Source organism: Trichosurus vulpecula, chromosome 2 (genome assembly GCF_011100635.1).
Source record: "Trichosurus vulpecula isolate mTriVul1 chromosome 2, mTriVul1.pri, whole genome shotgun sequence".
Lineage (NCBI taxonomy): Eukaryota > Metazoa > Chordata > Mammalia > Diprotodontia > Phalangeridae > Trichosurus > Trichosurus vulpecula.
In genome coordinates, this window is record NC_050574.1 from 15272629 (window position 1) to 15285703 (window position 13075).

The window sequence follows — 13075 nt, forward strand, 5'->3', positions numbered from 1 at the left end:
TTCCCCCAGTAGTCTCTAAGGTCTATTCTTAACCTAAATTGGCTGACTCTATAGGTACAATCAAAGAATCTCTGAGGGTAGACTGGACAGGATAAGGGGAAAGCAGAACAGAAGGAAAGCTGTAGTAAAACCAGGCAAGAAAAGAGCCAGAGGGAAGACACCAGAGCTCAGGGTTCCTCTACCTAGGGGAGTATTCACAGAATTCATGGGCCAGAATTTCCCCTGATGCTGGGGGGAATGGGGACCTGTGTCACTTAAAGGAGACCTACAGTGAGGGGCTCCATGGACTCATCACTATAAGAGGAGGGGCCAAGATCTTCCAGGAAGGCAGGCTGTGGCTGTAGGCTCTCTTCTTCACAGATCTATGAGGGAGAAGAGTGGGAGTCATAAGCTTGCTCTGGGTTTCTCCAGCCAAGTCTGGGCCCAAATCATGACTTCCCTCCCAGTGCCTGGTGCTCTGCTCCTCCCTAAGCATCTTTGGGATGACAGGATCATGGGTCATAACACTGGGAAATGGAAATGGAAAGAAACATTGAGATCTTATTCAATCCAATTTTACAGGTCAGGAAGCCAAGGAGCAGAACCAAAGAAACTCCAAAGTAGAGAGGACATTCAAACCAAAGTATCCAGCCTTCTCATTTTACAAGATCATGGATTTAGGGCTGAAAGAGACTTTGAAGGCAATTGGGTCTAACACGCTCATTTCACAAATGCAGAAACTGAAGCATAGGGATATTAAGTGACTTGTTTAGAGTGACACAACTACTAAGGGTCTGAGGTGGGATTTGAACTTGGTTCTTGCTGCTTCCAAGTCCACTACCTTCTCCACCTAATCATGATGACTCTAAGAAAGCAGAAGAGCCTCAGAGGGGAAGACAAGTTCACTGGGGTGGTTTGTGGCAGAGATGACAGCCAAGCCCAGTTCTCCTGGCTCCTTGGACACCTGCTGCTTGGTCCCCTAAACCTCTCCTCCCTTAGACTAACAACATATGTCCATGGATGGGACTGGTTTAGGTGAGAGATGCTCTAGGGTACCTAGAATGTTCCCTTTGTTCCGCTCATTGTGAAAGCCCAATTCAAATGCCACCTACTCCAAAAATTCTTTCCTGCAATGAGGAATGCCTCATCATGAATTCCTTGAGAGAAGGGATAGTCACCCATTTATACCTCTGTCTCCAGCTCTCAGCATAGTACTTAGAACCCAATAAGTGCCTAACAAATATATTTCCTTCTTTTCTTCTCTTTATCCTGATCCCTCTCCTTTTTCCTCTCTCCCCTCCTCTTCCTCCTTCTCTGTGTCTACTTTCTCCCTCCCTCCTTTCCCCCTTCCTTCTTCTCTCCCTCCCTCCCCTCTTTTCCTCTCCCTCCCTCCTTCTCTCTCTCTCTCTCTCTCTCTCTCTCTCTCTCTTTCTCTCTCTCTCTCTCTCTCTCTTTCCAACTTACTCTTCAGACAAGAAGCCTTACCCCCCACTTTCCCTCTTACCATTGGGTGAGCATGGTTTCCACAACCCGTTCCTGTTGTAGTTGTGTGTCAGGGCACACCAGGTCTTGCCCAGCACGTACCCATCTGCTGTGCAGTCATGGTATATCTTCGTCCCAAAGAGGAATGGAAACTTACATGCTGGGGGGTCTGTGAAGGCCCAGAGGGTTGGCACAGAGTGAGCACACCCTCAGGAGAGCTCTGTGGACCAAAGGCTCCTTGAGGCAGGAAATAGTGAGGCCAGGGAATAATGATGCACCTTAGTACATCTCCCCTTCCCAAGTGATCAGGCAGCCTGCCTTCTAGTGATGTAATTACCTGACTCCCTTGGTGGTTCATTCGGTTTCTAATTTTATGATCTGCCTCTTTGCATCTCCACCCAAGCCTTCTTCCCCAGTGTCCCTTGTTGTTCCCTCCAGGGCCAAACAGCACAAGTGTAATTCCTCTTCTACTCTTCAAATACTTGGAGACAAATATCCTCCCAAAATCTTCTCTTGTCTGGGCTAAACATTTCCACTTCCTCATATGACATGGACTCAAGACTCTCTACCCCTTGTCAATGAGCTTCCTAAAGTTTGAGTGTTGGTTGGGAGGTGGGCTAGAACTGAACATAATACCAAAGACATAGCCTGACCAGAGTAAAGGGCAGAGGGACTGTCACCTCCCTGGTTTCTGAAGAACACGTGTTTCCTGCAGCTGAATATGGAATTGGCTTTTTCTAGGACATCAGCGTCTCATACTGGAACCATGTATTGAGTTTCAGTCCACTGAGATCCCCAGATTGTTCTCTTAGGGCACAAATTGTTCTCTGCAGGCACACATTCCCCAAATATACTTTGCAGTTAGCTTTTTAAAACCCAAGTAGAAAACATTCAATTACAGAATATTCTCAGTTCCAAATAAATGGTGGCTCTGTTCTGGAAATACATGGTAAGGGGAATTGGGGAGGAGTGGTACAGGACCCTTGGATGATGCCAGAGTGACTCACCTGTACTAATACAGTAGCGCCACTTCCCTTTGAAGACATATTCCACTGAGCACCAGGCATAGTCGCTATGCACTGTTGTACAATGATCATACTTCACATTCTCATAGAAGAATGGAAAGGCACATGGCCTGAGGACCTTTTCTGGAGAAAGAATCAGTTCTGGTTGGAATGGGGGAAGGAGAGGGGTACAGACCAGGAGCCAAAGGCATCTGGTTCTCAATTCTCCATTACCCCAAAGTTCCTCTGCACCCTTTGTCTTCATACCCCACCTGCAGACTGCCATGTTAGCCCAGGCTTGAAGGTGCACACACTCAGAAAGGGTCCAGGTGTGACAGGATCTTAGAGATTTACTGAAGTGGAGGGAGTATGTAAATTCTTACTACCTGCTCTTCTAGAAGAAGAAAATGAGGCTCAGAGAGAAAGAAACTTAGAATGAGAGAGAAATCTCAAGGATTTGGGAGTTGCTTGATGGCCCTTGAGTCAGGACACCAGAGTGTGAACCTCACATCTGATATTTACTAGGTGTGACTGTGGGCAAATCATTTAATGTTTATAGAAATAGGATTGTAACCAAAACTTCTATTTAAACCCTAGACCACTTCATAAAGGGAATATCAGAGCTGGAAGGAGTCTTGGAGAATCTAATCCAATCTAGGATTTCATGACTCCCAGTTCTGTGCTTTTTTCCACACACACACAGACACCTTCCATTACTCCTTATTTTAGCTCCAACCTTTGCCTCCTCAGCTTAAGAACAGATGGATTGCTTTGAATTCTCTTTAGGACACCCTCTGGAGTGTTCATGGAGGCCAGATAATTGGGCTAACTCCCTGGCACAGACTTCCTCCACTATAACCCCCCACAGCTCTACAAAGGGCAAATCAGGCTGAACTTGGGGAGGACACCCCTTCCCCTCCAAGTTCATCCTAATTTGGAAAGGAGCAAAGTAGAGCTTAATGAATACTGGATTTGGTGTCAGAAGACCTGGGTTCAAATCCTAGGTCTGCCTCTTGTTATATGTAGAACCTTGAACACATCACACTCCTTCTACAGACCTCAGCTTTCTCATCTATAAAATAAGATTAGACTTGATTATCTTGAAGGTCTCCACCAGCTCAAAATATTATTAATTTTTCCTCTTTGCTCAAATAACTTATCCTACCCAGTTCCACTCACTCCCATCCAGGGAGGTGTTGTAGTCCCTTTCATTCCCCCAGCAGAAAATCCATGGTTTTCTCCTTACCTGGCTTAGGTCGAATGTTTCTATATCTGGTCAAGTCTGAAATGCAAGAAGAAAGTGGGTAAATGTATTTATCAGAGCATTTCTGTACCAATCCATCCACCCACTCACATGTCCCATCTGTCCCCAAAGCCTCCCTCACCTGCATTGGTCCCATGGAGGCACAAGAGTAGGCAAACCCAGCCCACCAGTAAGCCTCTCTCCAGAATCATCTCAGTCTGAAGCCCTGTGGAAGCCAGTCTTCTGTCCTAATCCAGCTCTGAGCTTTATCCCCACAAGCCCTTCCTGACCCTCCTCCAATCCTCCCACTCCTTATCTCCTCCCCATTAGCATGCCTCTCTGTCCTTAACACCCGGGGGAACCAGTGAAAACAGCCTTGAAGTTAAGATCTGCTGACCTGGGCATAGTCTGTAACTATGTGACATTGGGCAAATCCCAGCTCTCAGTCTCAGTTTCCCCATCTGTAAAACAAAAGGATGGGACTCGATTATCTTTTCCCATCTCTGCCATCTTGAGTGAGTCCTTTGGAAACCTCACTTTCCTCAGCTGTCAAATGAAGGGATCAAACTGAGATCTTATTTATGCCTATAAAATATGACCTCTCTGAGGACAAGACACATTTCATTTTTGTCTTTCTATCCCCAAGTGCCTAGCACAGTACCTGACCCATGCTAGGTACTTAATATGTGCTTCTTTTGGGATGAATGGGGGACCTTGCCTCTGAGGTCTTTTCCAGCTCTAAATCTCATGAAATGTAAAGCCTGAAGGATTCACCTGGCACCTGAAATCCACTCCATAAGGAGACACATAATAATTCTGTTCTCACCCTTCTCATACTTCAAGGAAGCGGAAGGTAGAAGAAGCAAGCAGCAAACAGCCAGGGAGGGGCCTTCTGGGAAAGGGAGAGAGAGGAGGCAGGCAGACTCTCCATAGTGGGGTTGGCCAGGCCTCCTAAGTGGGGACTTGAGCTGGAACCTGGCCTTGAGGATCTTACAATCTAATGGAGGTAAATAAAAAAGGTACTTATAGGATAAATAGGAAATAAGAGACAGAAGGCATTGGAATTAGGAGGGATTGGGAAAGGTATTCTGTAGAAGATGGGATTTCACCTGGCACTTGAATGAAGCCAGGAAAGGCAGTAGGAACAGATGAGAAAGGAGAGCATTCCATGCATGAAGGCCAGCCAGTGAAAAAGTCCACAATTGGGAGATGGAACAGCCAGTAGGACAGTGTCACTGGACCATTCAGCACATGTCAGGAAATAAGATATGAGAAGACTGAAAAGGTAGAAAGGAGCTAGTTTATGAAGAGCTTTGAACAGGAAACAGAATTTTATTTTTGATCACAGAGGTGAATAAGGAGCCAATGGAGTTTATTGAGTTGGGGGAGGGCATGACATGATTGGACCTGTGTATTAGCAAGTTCACTTTTGTGATTTAATAGAGTTTGGATGGGAGAGATTTGAGGCAGGCAGATGCACCAGCAGTCTATTTTAGTAGTTCAGGCATGAGGCGATGAGGACTTGTACCAAGATGGTGGAAGTTTCAGGGAAGAGAAGGCAAAGTATTTGAGAGATATTGCAAAGGTGAAATTGACAAGCCTTGGCAACAAATTAGATAGTGAGGAATTCAGAATGACTCCAAGGTTGCAAGCCTGAAGGACTGAGAGGATGATTTTTCCATTAATAGGGAAGGCAGTAGAGGGGAAGGGTTTGGAGGGAAACGATAACAAATTTAAGATGTCTTTGGGACAACCAGTTCAAGACATCTGAAAGGGAGTTGGAGATGGGCAATTGAAGGCCAACAAAGATATTAAGACTGAATAAATAAATTTGAGAATCGTCTACATAGAACTGACCATTAAATTCATTGGAGCTGATGAGATTACGAAATGAAGCAGCATAGAGGAAGAAGAGTAGAGGGCCTATGATAGAACCCTAAGAGACACATGGTCTATAGGGTGTGGTCTGGATAAGGATTTAGCAAGGGGACCTAGAAGGAGTGGTCAGATAGATAGGAGAGCCAGGAGAGAGCGGTATCACAAAAACCCAGAGAGAAGAGAGTATAATGGAAGAGAGAATGTCAACAGTGTCAAAGGTGGCAGAGAGGTCAAGGAGAATGAAAATCTTTGGATTTGGCAATTAAGAAGGCACTGACAACTTTGGAGAGAGCAGTTTTGGTGAAATAATAAGGTCAGAAGCTCAATGTGTCTCCTATCCCCATCTCTACCTCTTCCCATTCACTGGCATGAATCCCATATCTCCCTTAAAATTGGTAACATGATTTCAAATTGCTTATTAAATCCTGGAGCCTCTAATTTGGTTTTGATGAGCAAGCCAGATTCTGGATGTACTTCTGTTGGATCACTAAATGTTGTTGGGATTTCCAGGAAGCCTCAAAGCATCCCTAAATTGTCTGCCTATATGGTTATTGTTGGTCCTCCATCAGTAGAGCATTATTTTCTCCTTATGCCCAAGTCTCCTTAACCTGCTGGGCCATGATCTCTTTTGTAAACTTAGGGCTACTGTTCCCTCCTCCTCTGATAGATATCTGTCCTGGTACCTCCCTGAAGACTCTCTCTCTCTTTGTTCCCCGTATTGGTTCAGGATGCCCAAGAGGCCTCTGATGGTGGTCCATGTATCCCACACGACATCCCTGATTCTTTATGGGAAACTTCATCTTCAGATGTAGGATTATTACAATCCACCATCCCCATCAACATCAAGACTAAGGGAGGCCCCCCCCACCATCTATACCTCAATATCCTTTTTTGGCAGGGGGCGGGGAAGGCAGGCAATTGAGGTTAAGTGACTTGCTCGAGGTCACACAGCTAGTAGATGTGTCAAGTGTCTGTGGCCAGATTTGAACTCAGGTACTCCTGACTCCAGGGCCGGTGCTCTACTCACTGAACCACTTAGCTGCCCCTATACCTCGATATTCTTTGTCCAGGGAGGCTATTGAAGGCATTACACCCATTATTGACTGTCTGATGGATCAGTATTATTCCATGTAAATCCCCATAACACACTTATCCTTCCTATTAAGAAATCCAAGCCAGGCCCTGACAGCAAATCTGTTTATCACTTTGTACAAGTTTGTTGTTGTTCATTCGTGATCCCATGATCTCCATGACCCCATTAGGGGTTTTCATAGCAAAGATATTGGAATGGTTTGCCATTTCCTTCTCTATCTCATTTTACAGATGAGAAACTGAGGCAAACAGGGTTAAGTGACTTGCCCAGGGTCACATATCTAGTAAGTATCTGAGGCCAGATTTAAACTCACAAAGAAGAGTCCTCCTGACTCCAGGCCCAGCACTCTATCTGCACCACCAAGACTTACTTGATATTAATGATTATGTTATACCCAGACACCCAGTAGTTCCCAGTTCTGAGACCATAATCTCCTCATTTCCCTGTGAGGCTACCTGTTCTACTGTGATACATCTTTGCTTAACTTTCTTTTAACAATCCCATCCACCCAGACTGTCAGTACCTATTTGCCTTCATCTGGAAGAACACACAATGGATATGGACTCATCTGCCCCACAGGTATATAGAAAACCCCGCCCTATTCTCTGATTTTACAGCAGAATTTAGCTTCCATCCCTTTTAATGGCTCCTCTATGGTTCAATATCTCAATGGTCTCCTATTACCATATGATTTGGTTTTAGAAGCCCCACTTCTGGTGCAGTGCTCTCATGAGGTTGAGGCTCTCCCATTGACCCATCACACTCAAGCTTTCTCTGATCAGAGACTTGCTAAATATGAAGTTACTTCATTGGGCAAAGAAATTGTGACTCTAAAGTGCTGTTCGGTTCTCAACCTGGTTATGTGACTTCCTGATATACCTACTTCAAGAGAGCCTCTTCATAACTGTTCCTCTATCATAGATAAGGAAAGAGACCTTCAGTGACCTTTCTGACACCCCCTTTCAGAGCCCTGACTACATCCTACATACTGATGCTTCCTCTATTATGAGAGATGGCATCTGGCACACAGGCACTGCCATGGTTTCTGACCATGGCACTATTTGGGCTGCCTCTCTGCCATTTAACCTCAGTGCCCAAGCTTGCACAAACTTGCCATCTAGCTGCTGGGCAAAGTACACCCAACTACATTGATTCCTGTCATGTCTTTGAAGTTTGTCATGTCATCAGAATGTTGTAGTTGCAGAAGGTTTTTGGTTATTTTTTAACTTCTGGTAAGGTCATGATGAATGAACAATACATCGGTGAACTTCTATCCACCTCATGGCTTCTTAGTGTTGTGGCTATTGTCCATTGTCCTGCCTACACTAATGGTACTAACTGTGTTTCAAGAGGTAGTGATTGTGCTGACACTGCTGTAATACTTGCTGTCCTTGAAGGCCTTACATATGTGTTTCATCTTTCTGTTTCTGCTAATGTTGACTTTTCTCTATCTTACAGTGACTCTAAAGTTGCAAATGGAAAACTGCATTTTCTTGCCAAACAGGCTTCTGGAGTCTAGGTGAGTGCAGAAGGCAAAGCATTCCTCCCTTGGAATGTAGGGTGTTTAGGGAAGACTAGTACCTCTTGTATGAGGACTTCCAAGCTCTCTTAGAACTGATAGCTTTAAAACCGCTCCATTACCCTCAACCTGGTTTAGCCTGTCTACTAAAACAGTTCACTGGAATGTATGTGGCCACTGCACATGCTACAGCTACTTGGAGCCACAGGTGAGAGTCAGGTGAAGCAGGTGGACACCAAAGGTGGAAAGAAGTGGCAACTTCCCCTATTGGAATGGGGGGATGAGAACAATTGTTCCAATGATCATAAAAGCAGCTGAAGCAGGTGCCATGGAGCTCTCTGAGCTTAGTTAGGCATCAAAGACAACAAGATCATCCACTGTATCCTGAGCCATTGCCAGTTGTCTTGACTTCTGTCTTGCCACTGGACTGCGATGACTCTGGAAGAGAAAGTGAGACTGACAACTTCAAGCAACTCTGCCTCACTTAAATCTAATTTGTGCTAGAATCAGAATACATCACCCATACCATTTTACCATTTTGCCTACCTCAAAGTCCCATGGTAACAGGCAAGTGATGAAAGAGCAAATGTGGATATACTGGGAACTGTAGTCACAACCCAGGAGTCCCAGGCCATAGGGTCATCTTCTCACTGGACTGAAGCAGCAGTGGGATTCAGCAGCCCCCTGGATGTCTGAGCAGACTTTTTAAACGATGACATTGTTAATCTCTTGGTGTGAGGAAAGGGCTAGAAAAGGTTCCCTAAAAATCATCTGCTTCACCCAACCCTGGCATGCTTGCCATGACAGGTGGGGGTCTCAAACCCTTTGATGAATTAAGGTGAATCAACCCTTTGGTGTCTACCCCAAGCATGTGAAAACTTCCCTCAGTGGGATGGGTGAATGAGAACAATTTGTTCCAATGGTCATGAAGGTGGCTGAAGCAAGTACTGTGGAATGCTTAGAGCTTGGTGAAACATCAAAGACACCAAGATCTGCTTTAGCCAACATTGTCTTGTTTACCCCAACAGGCAGGGATCCCACCCTGTGGTTGAAACACAAAAAAGTACAAATACTTCTGCAAAGATGATTCCACATTCCATGGAATATGCACACACATTATGGACAACATGAAATCCAATAGATTGGAAAGATGAACAGCTCTTGTTGCAAGAGAACTCAGTAGGTGTCACATCCAAATAGCAGCCCTGAGTGAAACAAGGCTGTCAGATAAAGGCCAGCTTACCAAAGTCAGAACTGGATACATGCTTTTCTGGAGCGGCAATAGTGAAGAGGAGTGCCATGAAACTAGTGTGAGTATTGCAATCAAACTAATCTAGTCAACAAGTTTGTGTGCCTCCCAAAAGAAGTGAATAACAGGCTCATGACAACGTAATTGCCACTTGCAGGAAAGCACCAAGCCACCACCATCAGTGCATATGCTCCCATCATGACAAACCATGATGAGGTCAAACAAAAATTTTATGAAGATCTGGAGACTCTCATCATCAATGTGCCAAAAGAGGACGAGCTTATGATTATAAGTGTCTTTGATGCCAGAGTAGGCACAGATTATCAGATATATCAGGGAGTCCTTGAGAGAAATGGGAGAGTAACAGTCACTTACTACTGAAGACTTGTGCATCTCATGACCTTCTCATCACCAACACTGTCTGCCTTTTACCTAAGCACAATAAAACTTCATGGATGCACCTTGGAGTAAACATTGGCATTTCTTAGACTATGTCATTGTAAGGAGAAGAGACAGGATGTGAGAATGACAAAGGCAATGTGTGGCACAGAGTGCTAGACCAATCATAGACTTATCCTCTCCAAACAACATTTGCATTTAACAAAAGCAGTGGCCCCAAAGGAAGCCAACTACCAGAAGACTTATTGTCAACAGATTTAGAGTTCTTCCCCATGACTGAACAGATCATTGCTAACTTGAAGGGAAAATTGAGCCAACACACAACTGACAACAGTGGAGTAGAAAAGGAGTGGTCAGCTTTCAGAGATTTGGTGTACAGCACTACGTTTACTCATGTGGGCCAGAACACTCACAAACTTCAAGACTGGTTTGACAAAAATGATGGGAAAATTCAGAAGCTGCTAACTGAAAAATGAGTTCCATGGGGTTTACCAGTGGGATAGTTCATTCATCTCTAAGAAGGCAGCATTTAATTCCATCAAAAGTAAAATGCAAGTGAAACTTAGAGAGATGCAGGCTTCTTGGCTTGGTAAAAAGGCAGAAGAAATTCTGTTTTATACTGATAGTAACAATCCAAAGTGCTTTGATGATTCCCTGAAGGCTTTTGTTGGGACTAAGACCTATGAATCATCTCAACTACTCAGTGCTGATGGAACCACAATGATTAGTGAAAAGAACATGATCCTGGAGAGATGGGCTGAACACTTCCATGGTGTTCTCAACAGACCATCATCAAACAATGCTGTAGCTCCTCTATAAGAGAGACTAGTTTGGCACACAAGGAATTGTAGATAGGATTAGAAGGGCATGGGTCACGCTCAGTGTCACCCCTGTTGCCACACGTATCTGTGCCTCTAGTCCTACTTGTCAGATACTTATTCAACATGCACTCCATGCTGTTGCTTTCGGTGGCCACCCTCTAGCTTATATTCATTTTCAGTATTTGCAAATTGATTTCATAAGCATATCTAAGTCTGGCCACTCTAGAGTCTGTCTCGTTGTCACTGATCAGCCCATTGGGTTGAGAATTTCCTGGTTCTAAGTTCATAGAAAGGCTCATCACTCAAATTATTCTCAAATAAAATTTCCTGAGTTTGGCCCTCCTGCTCACATTGATTCAACAAAGGGGTCTTATTCCACTGACATGATCTTCCAGATTTACAGTTGTCTCAGGGTGACTCCTAGGTTTCATACCCTTTGTCACCCCTAGAGTTCTAGTCAGGTTAAATGTGTGAATAAAGAAAGTAAGACCATAACTGACAAACTGCACTGAAACACACCTTGCATGGCCTGATGCGCTCCCTCTAGAGCTGTTCGCCCTCAGCAGACCAAAGGAGGAATTATACCTCTCTCTTTTGGAAATGCTTTTGGAAAGCAAGCCCTTTCTCCTTAGTATATACATCATTACTTGGAGGAAATAGTTTTGTTCCTTTTGATATATAAGAACTACAAATCAAACTGAAGGAACTTCATGATGGGGGGCATGACAGTACAGACTGCGCCTTTATCCTTTTTATTCTGATTTTACAAACAGCAAAAGAGAACATTTCAATATATAAAGTAGTGCAGAAAAAAGAATTATATGATAAAGTCACTATGTTCTTTTCTTTTTTTGAGGCAGTCAGGGTCACGTAGCTAGTAAGTGTCTGAGGGTGGATTTGAACTTGGTTCCAGGGCTGGTATTCTATCCACTGTCCCTCAATGTGTTGTTTTCAATATCCTTCTAGCCTTTTTTTTCCTTCTTGTCCCTTCTGTACATTTTTTAAAAATGCTTCAATGACCCTCTTTTCATCCTTTTCTTCTTCCTTTTTGACAGGACTGTCACTAATTCCTTTATTCCCCACCTACAAACAAGAAAAAAAAGAAACACGAATCTTTCTAACAAGCATAATGGAGCAAAACAAATCCACACCTTTTCCATGTATGAAAAATGTATATTTCTTTCTCCATCTTGGGACAATCAGGAGGTGTGTTGCATAAATCATCCCAGTCTCCCACAGTCATGGATGCTGATTGCAGAGGTCAGAATTCTTAAGCCTTTCAAAGTTGTTTTCTTTTCAATCCATCAATATACATTTTTTAAAAACAGACAGAAAATTAAAGTAAGAGCAGGCAACAGAAGAATACAAAATCAAGGCATAGTCCTACATGAATACTGTCAGAAACACTAAAGTACAAAAAGAACTAAAGCTAGAAAGGAAAGTTGAGGCCAATAATGGTTATGGGGGGGATTGGAGGTTTTTTAAGCTAAACTGGAGGAAAGAGAAGGCTCAAAGATGTGGTAGGACTGCTGCTTATAATGATTATAGCAATAGCAGGTGACAGAAAGTGGTTGATGCAAAACTACCCAACTTTATTTTGCTTTTGTTTTCTTTCTCTAGAGAAACTTTTAACTTGAAAAAAAGAGAAGAAAAGTGGCAAATAGAGAACTGAACCCCAAGATAAGTAGGGAGAGAATAAGAAAATGGCTCATTGTCCTTGACGAGTTAAAGTTCTTGGCCCATTATACTATTATCACTTTCGTTGTGTAGTCTTTTTTTCAGTCATGTCTAACTCTTCCTAACCCCATTTGGGATTTTCTTTTTGGGACGCAAAGATACTAGAGTGGTTTGTTCTTTCCTTCTCCAGCTCATTTTGCAGATGAGGAAACTGAGACAAAGAAGGTTAAGTAACTTGGCTAGGGATACTCAGCTAGTTAAGTGTCTGAGGCCAAATTTGAACTCAGAAAGATGAGTCTTCCCAACTCCAGACCCAGCACTCTAGCCACTACACCATCTAGTATGGACCTTTAGCTTTTTGCTATGTGACCTTCACCCTGGAAATAAGTCTATGACAAAAATTTCCAGTGGACCAGCAGAACTCAATGCACTTGGGAAGGTCCATTCCAGATACTGTTGACTACCCTGACTATGATTAATATTGGAGAGAAGGATTCCTGGATACATTGCGCCCATGTGAAACCTGCCCCCTCCATATTGTTTCATAGTGGTTTTGCTTTGTTTTCTGTTATCTGCTATATATAATGGCTTATACATAGTGATCCTTGAGGAAGGAGGGAAAGATTGGCCCTCCCAAGCTTCAGAGGGGGGAATTATGAGAACCAAACTGATTCCATTTTGTGAACAGCCTCCATTGTAAGACTTCAGTTTGTCTGTCCTATAAAATCACC

At 43.7% G+C, this 13075-nt stretch overlaps 1 protein-coding gene across 1 annotated transcript; it reads right to left on the minus strand.

Annotated features, from left to right (window-relative positions):
- Nucleotides 1-354: 354 nt before the first annotated feature.
- On the minus strand, nt 355-3920 carry LOC118836271 (binder of sperm protein homolog 2-like). The gene is made up of 5 exons (XM_036743604.1): nt 3851-3920; nt 3712-3747; nt 2469-2609; nt 1484-1630; nt 355-362 (listed from the first exon to the last, which is right to left on the minus strand). The coding sequence occupies exons 1-5, from the start codon at nt 3918-3920 to the stop codon at nt 355-357; spliced, it is 402 nt and encodes a 133-aa protein (XP_036599499.1).
- Between the last annotated feature and the right edge of the window lie 9155 nt (nt 3921-13075).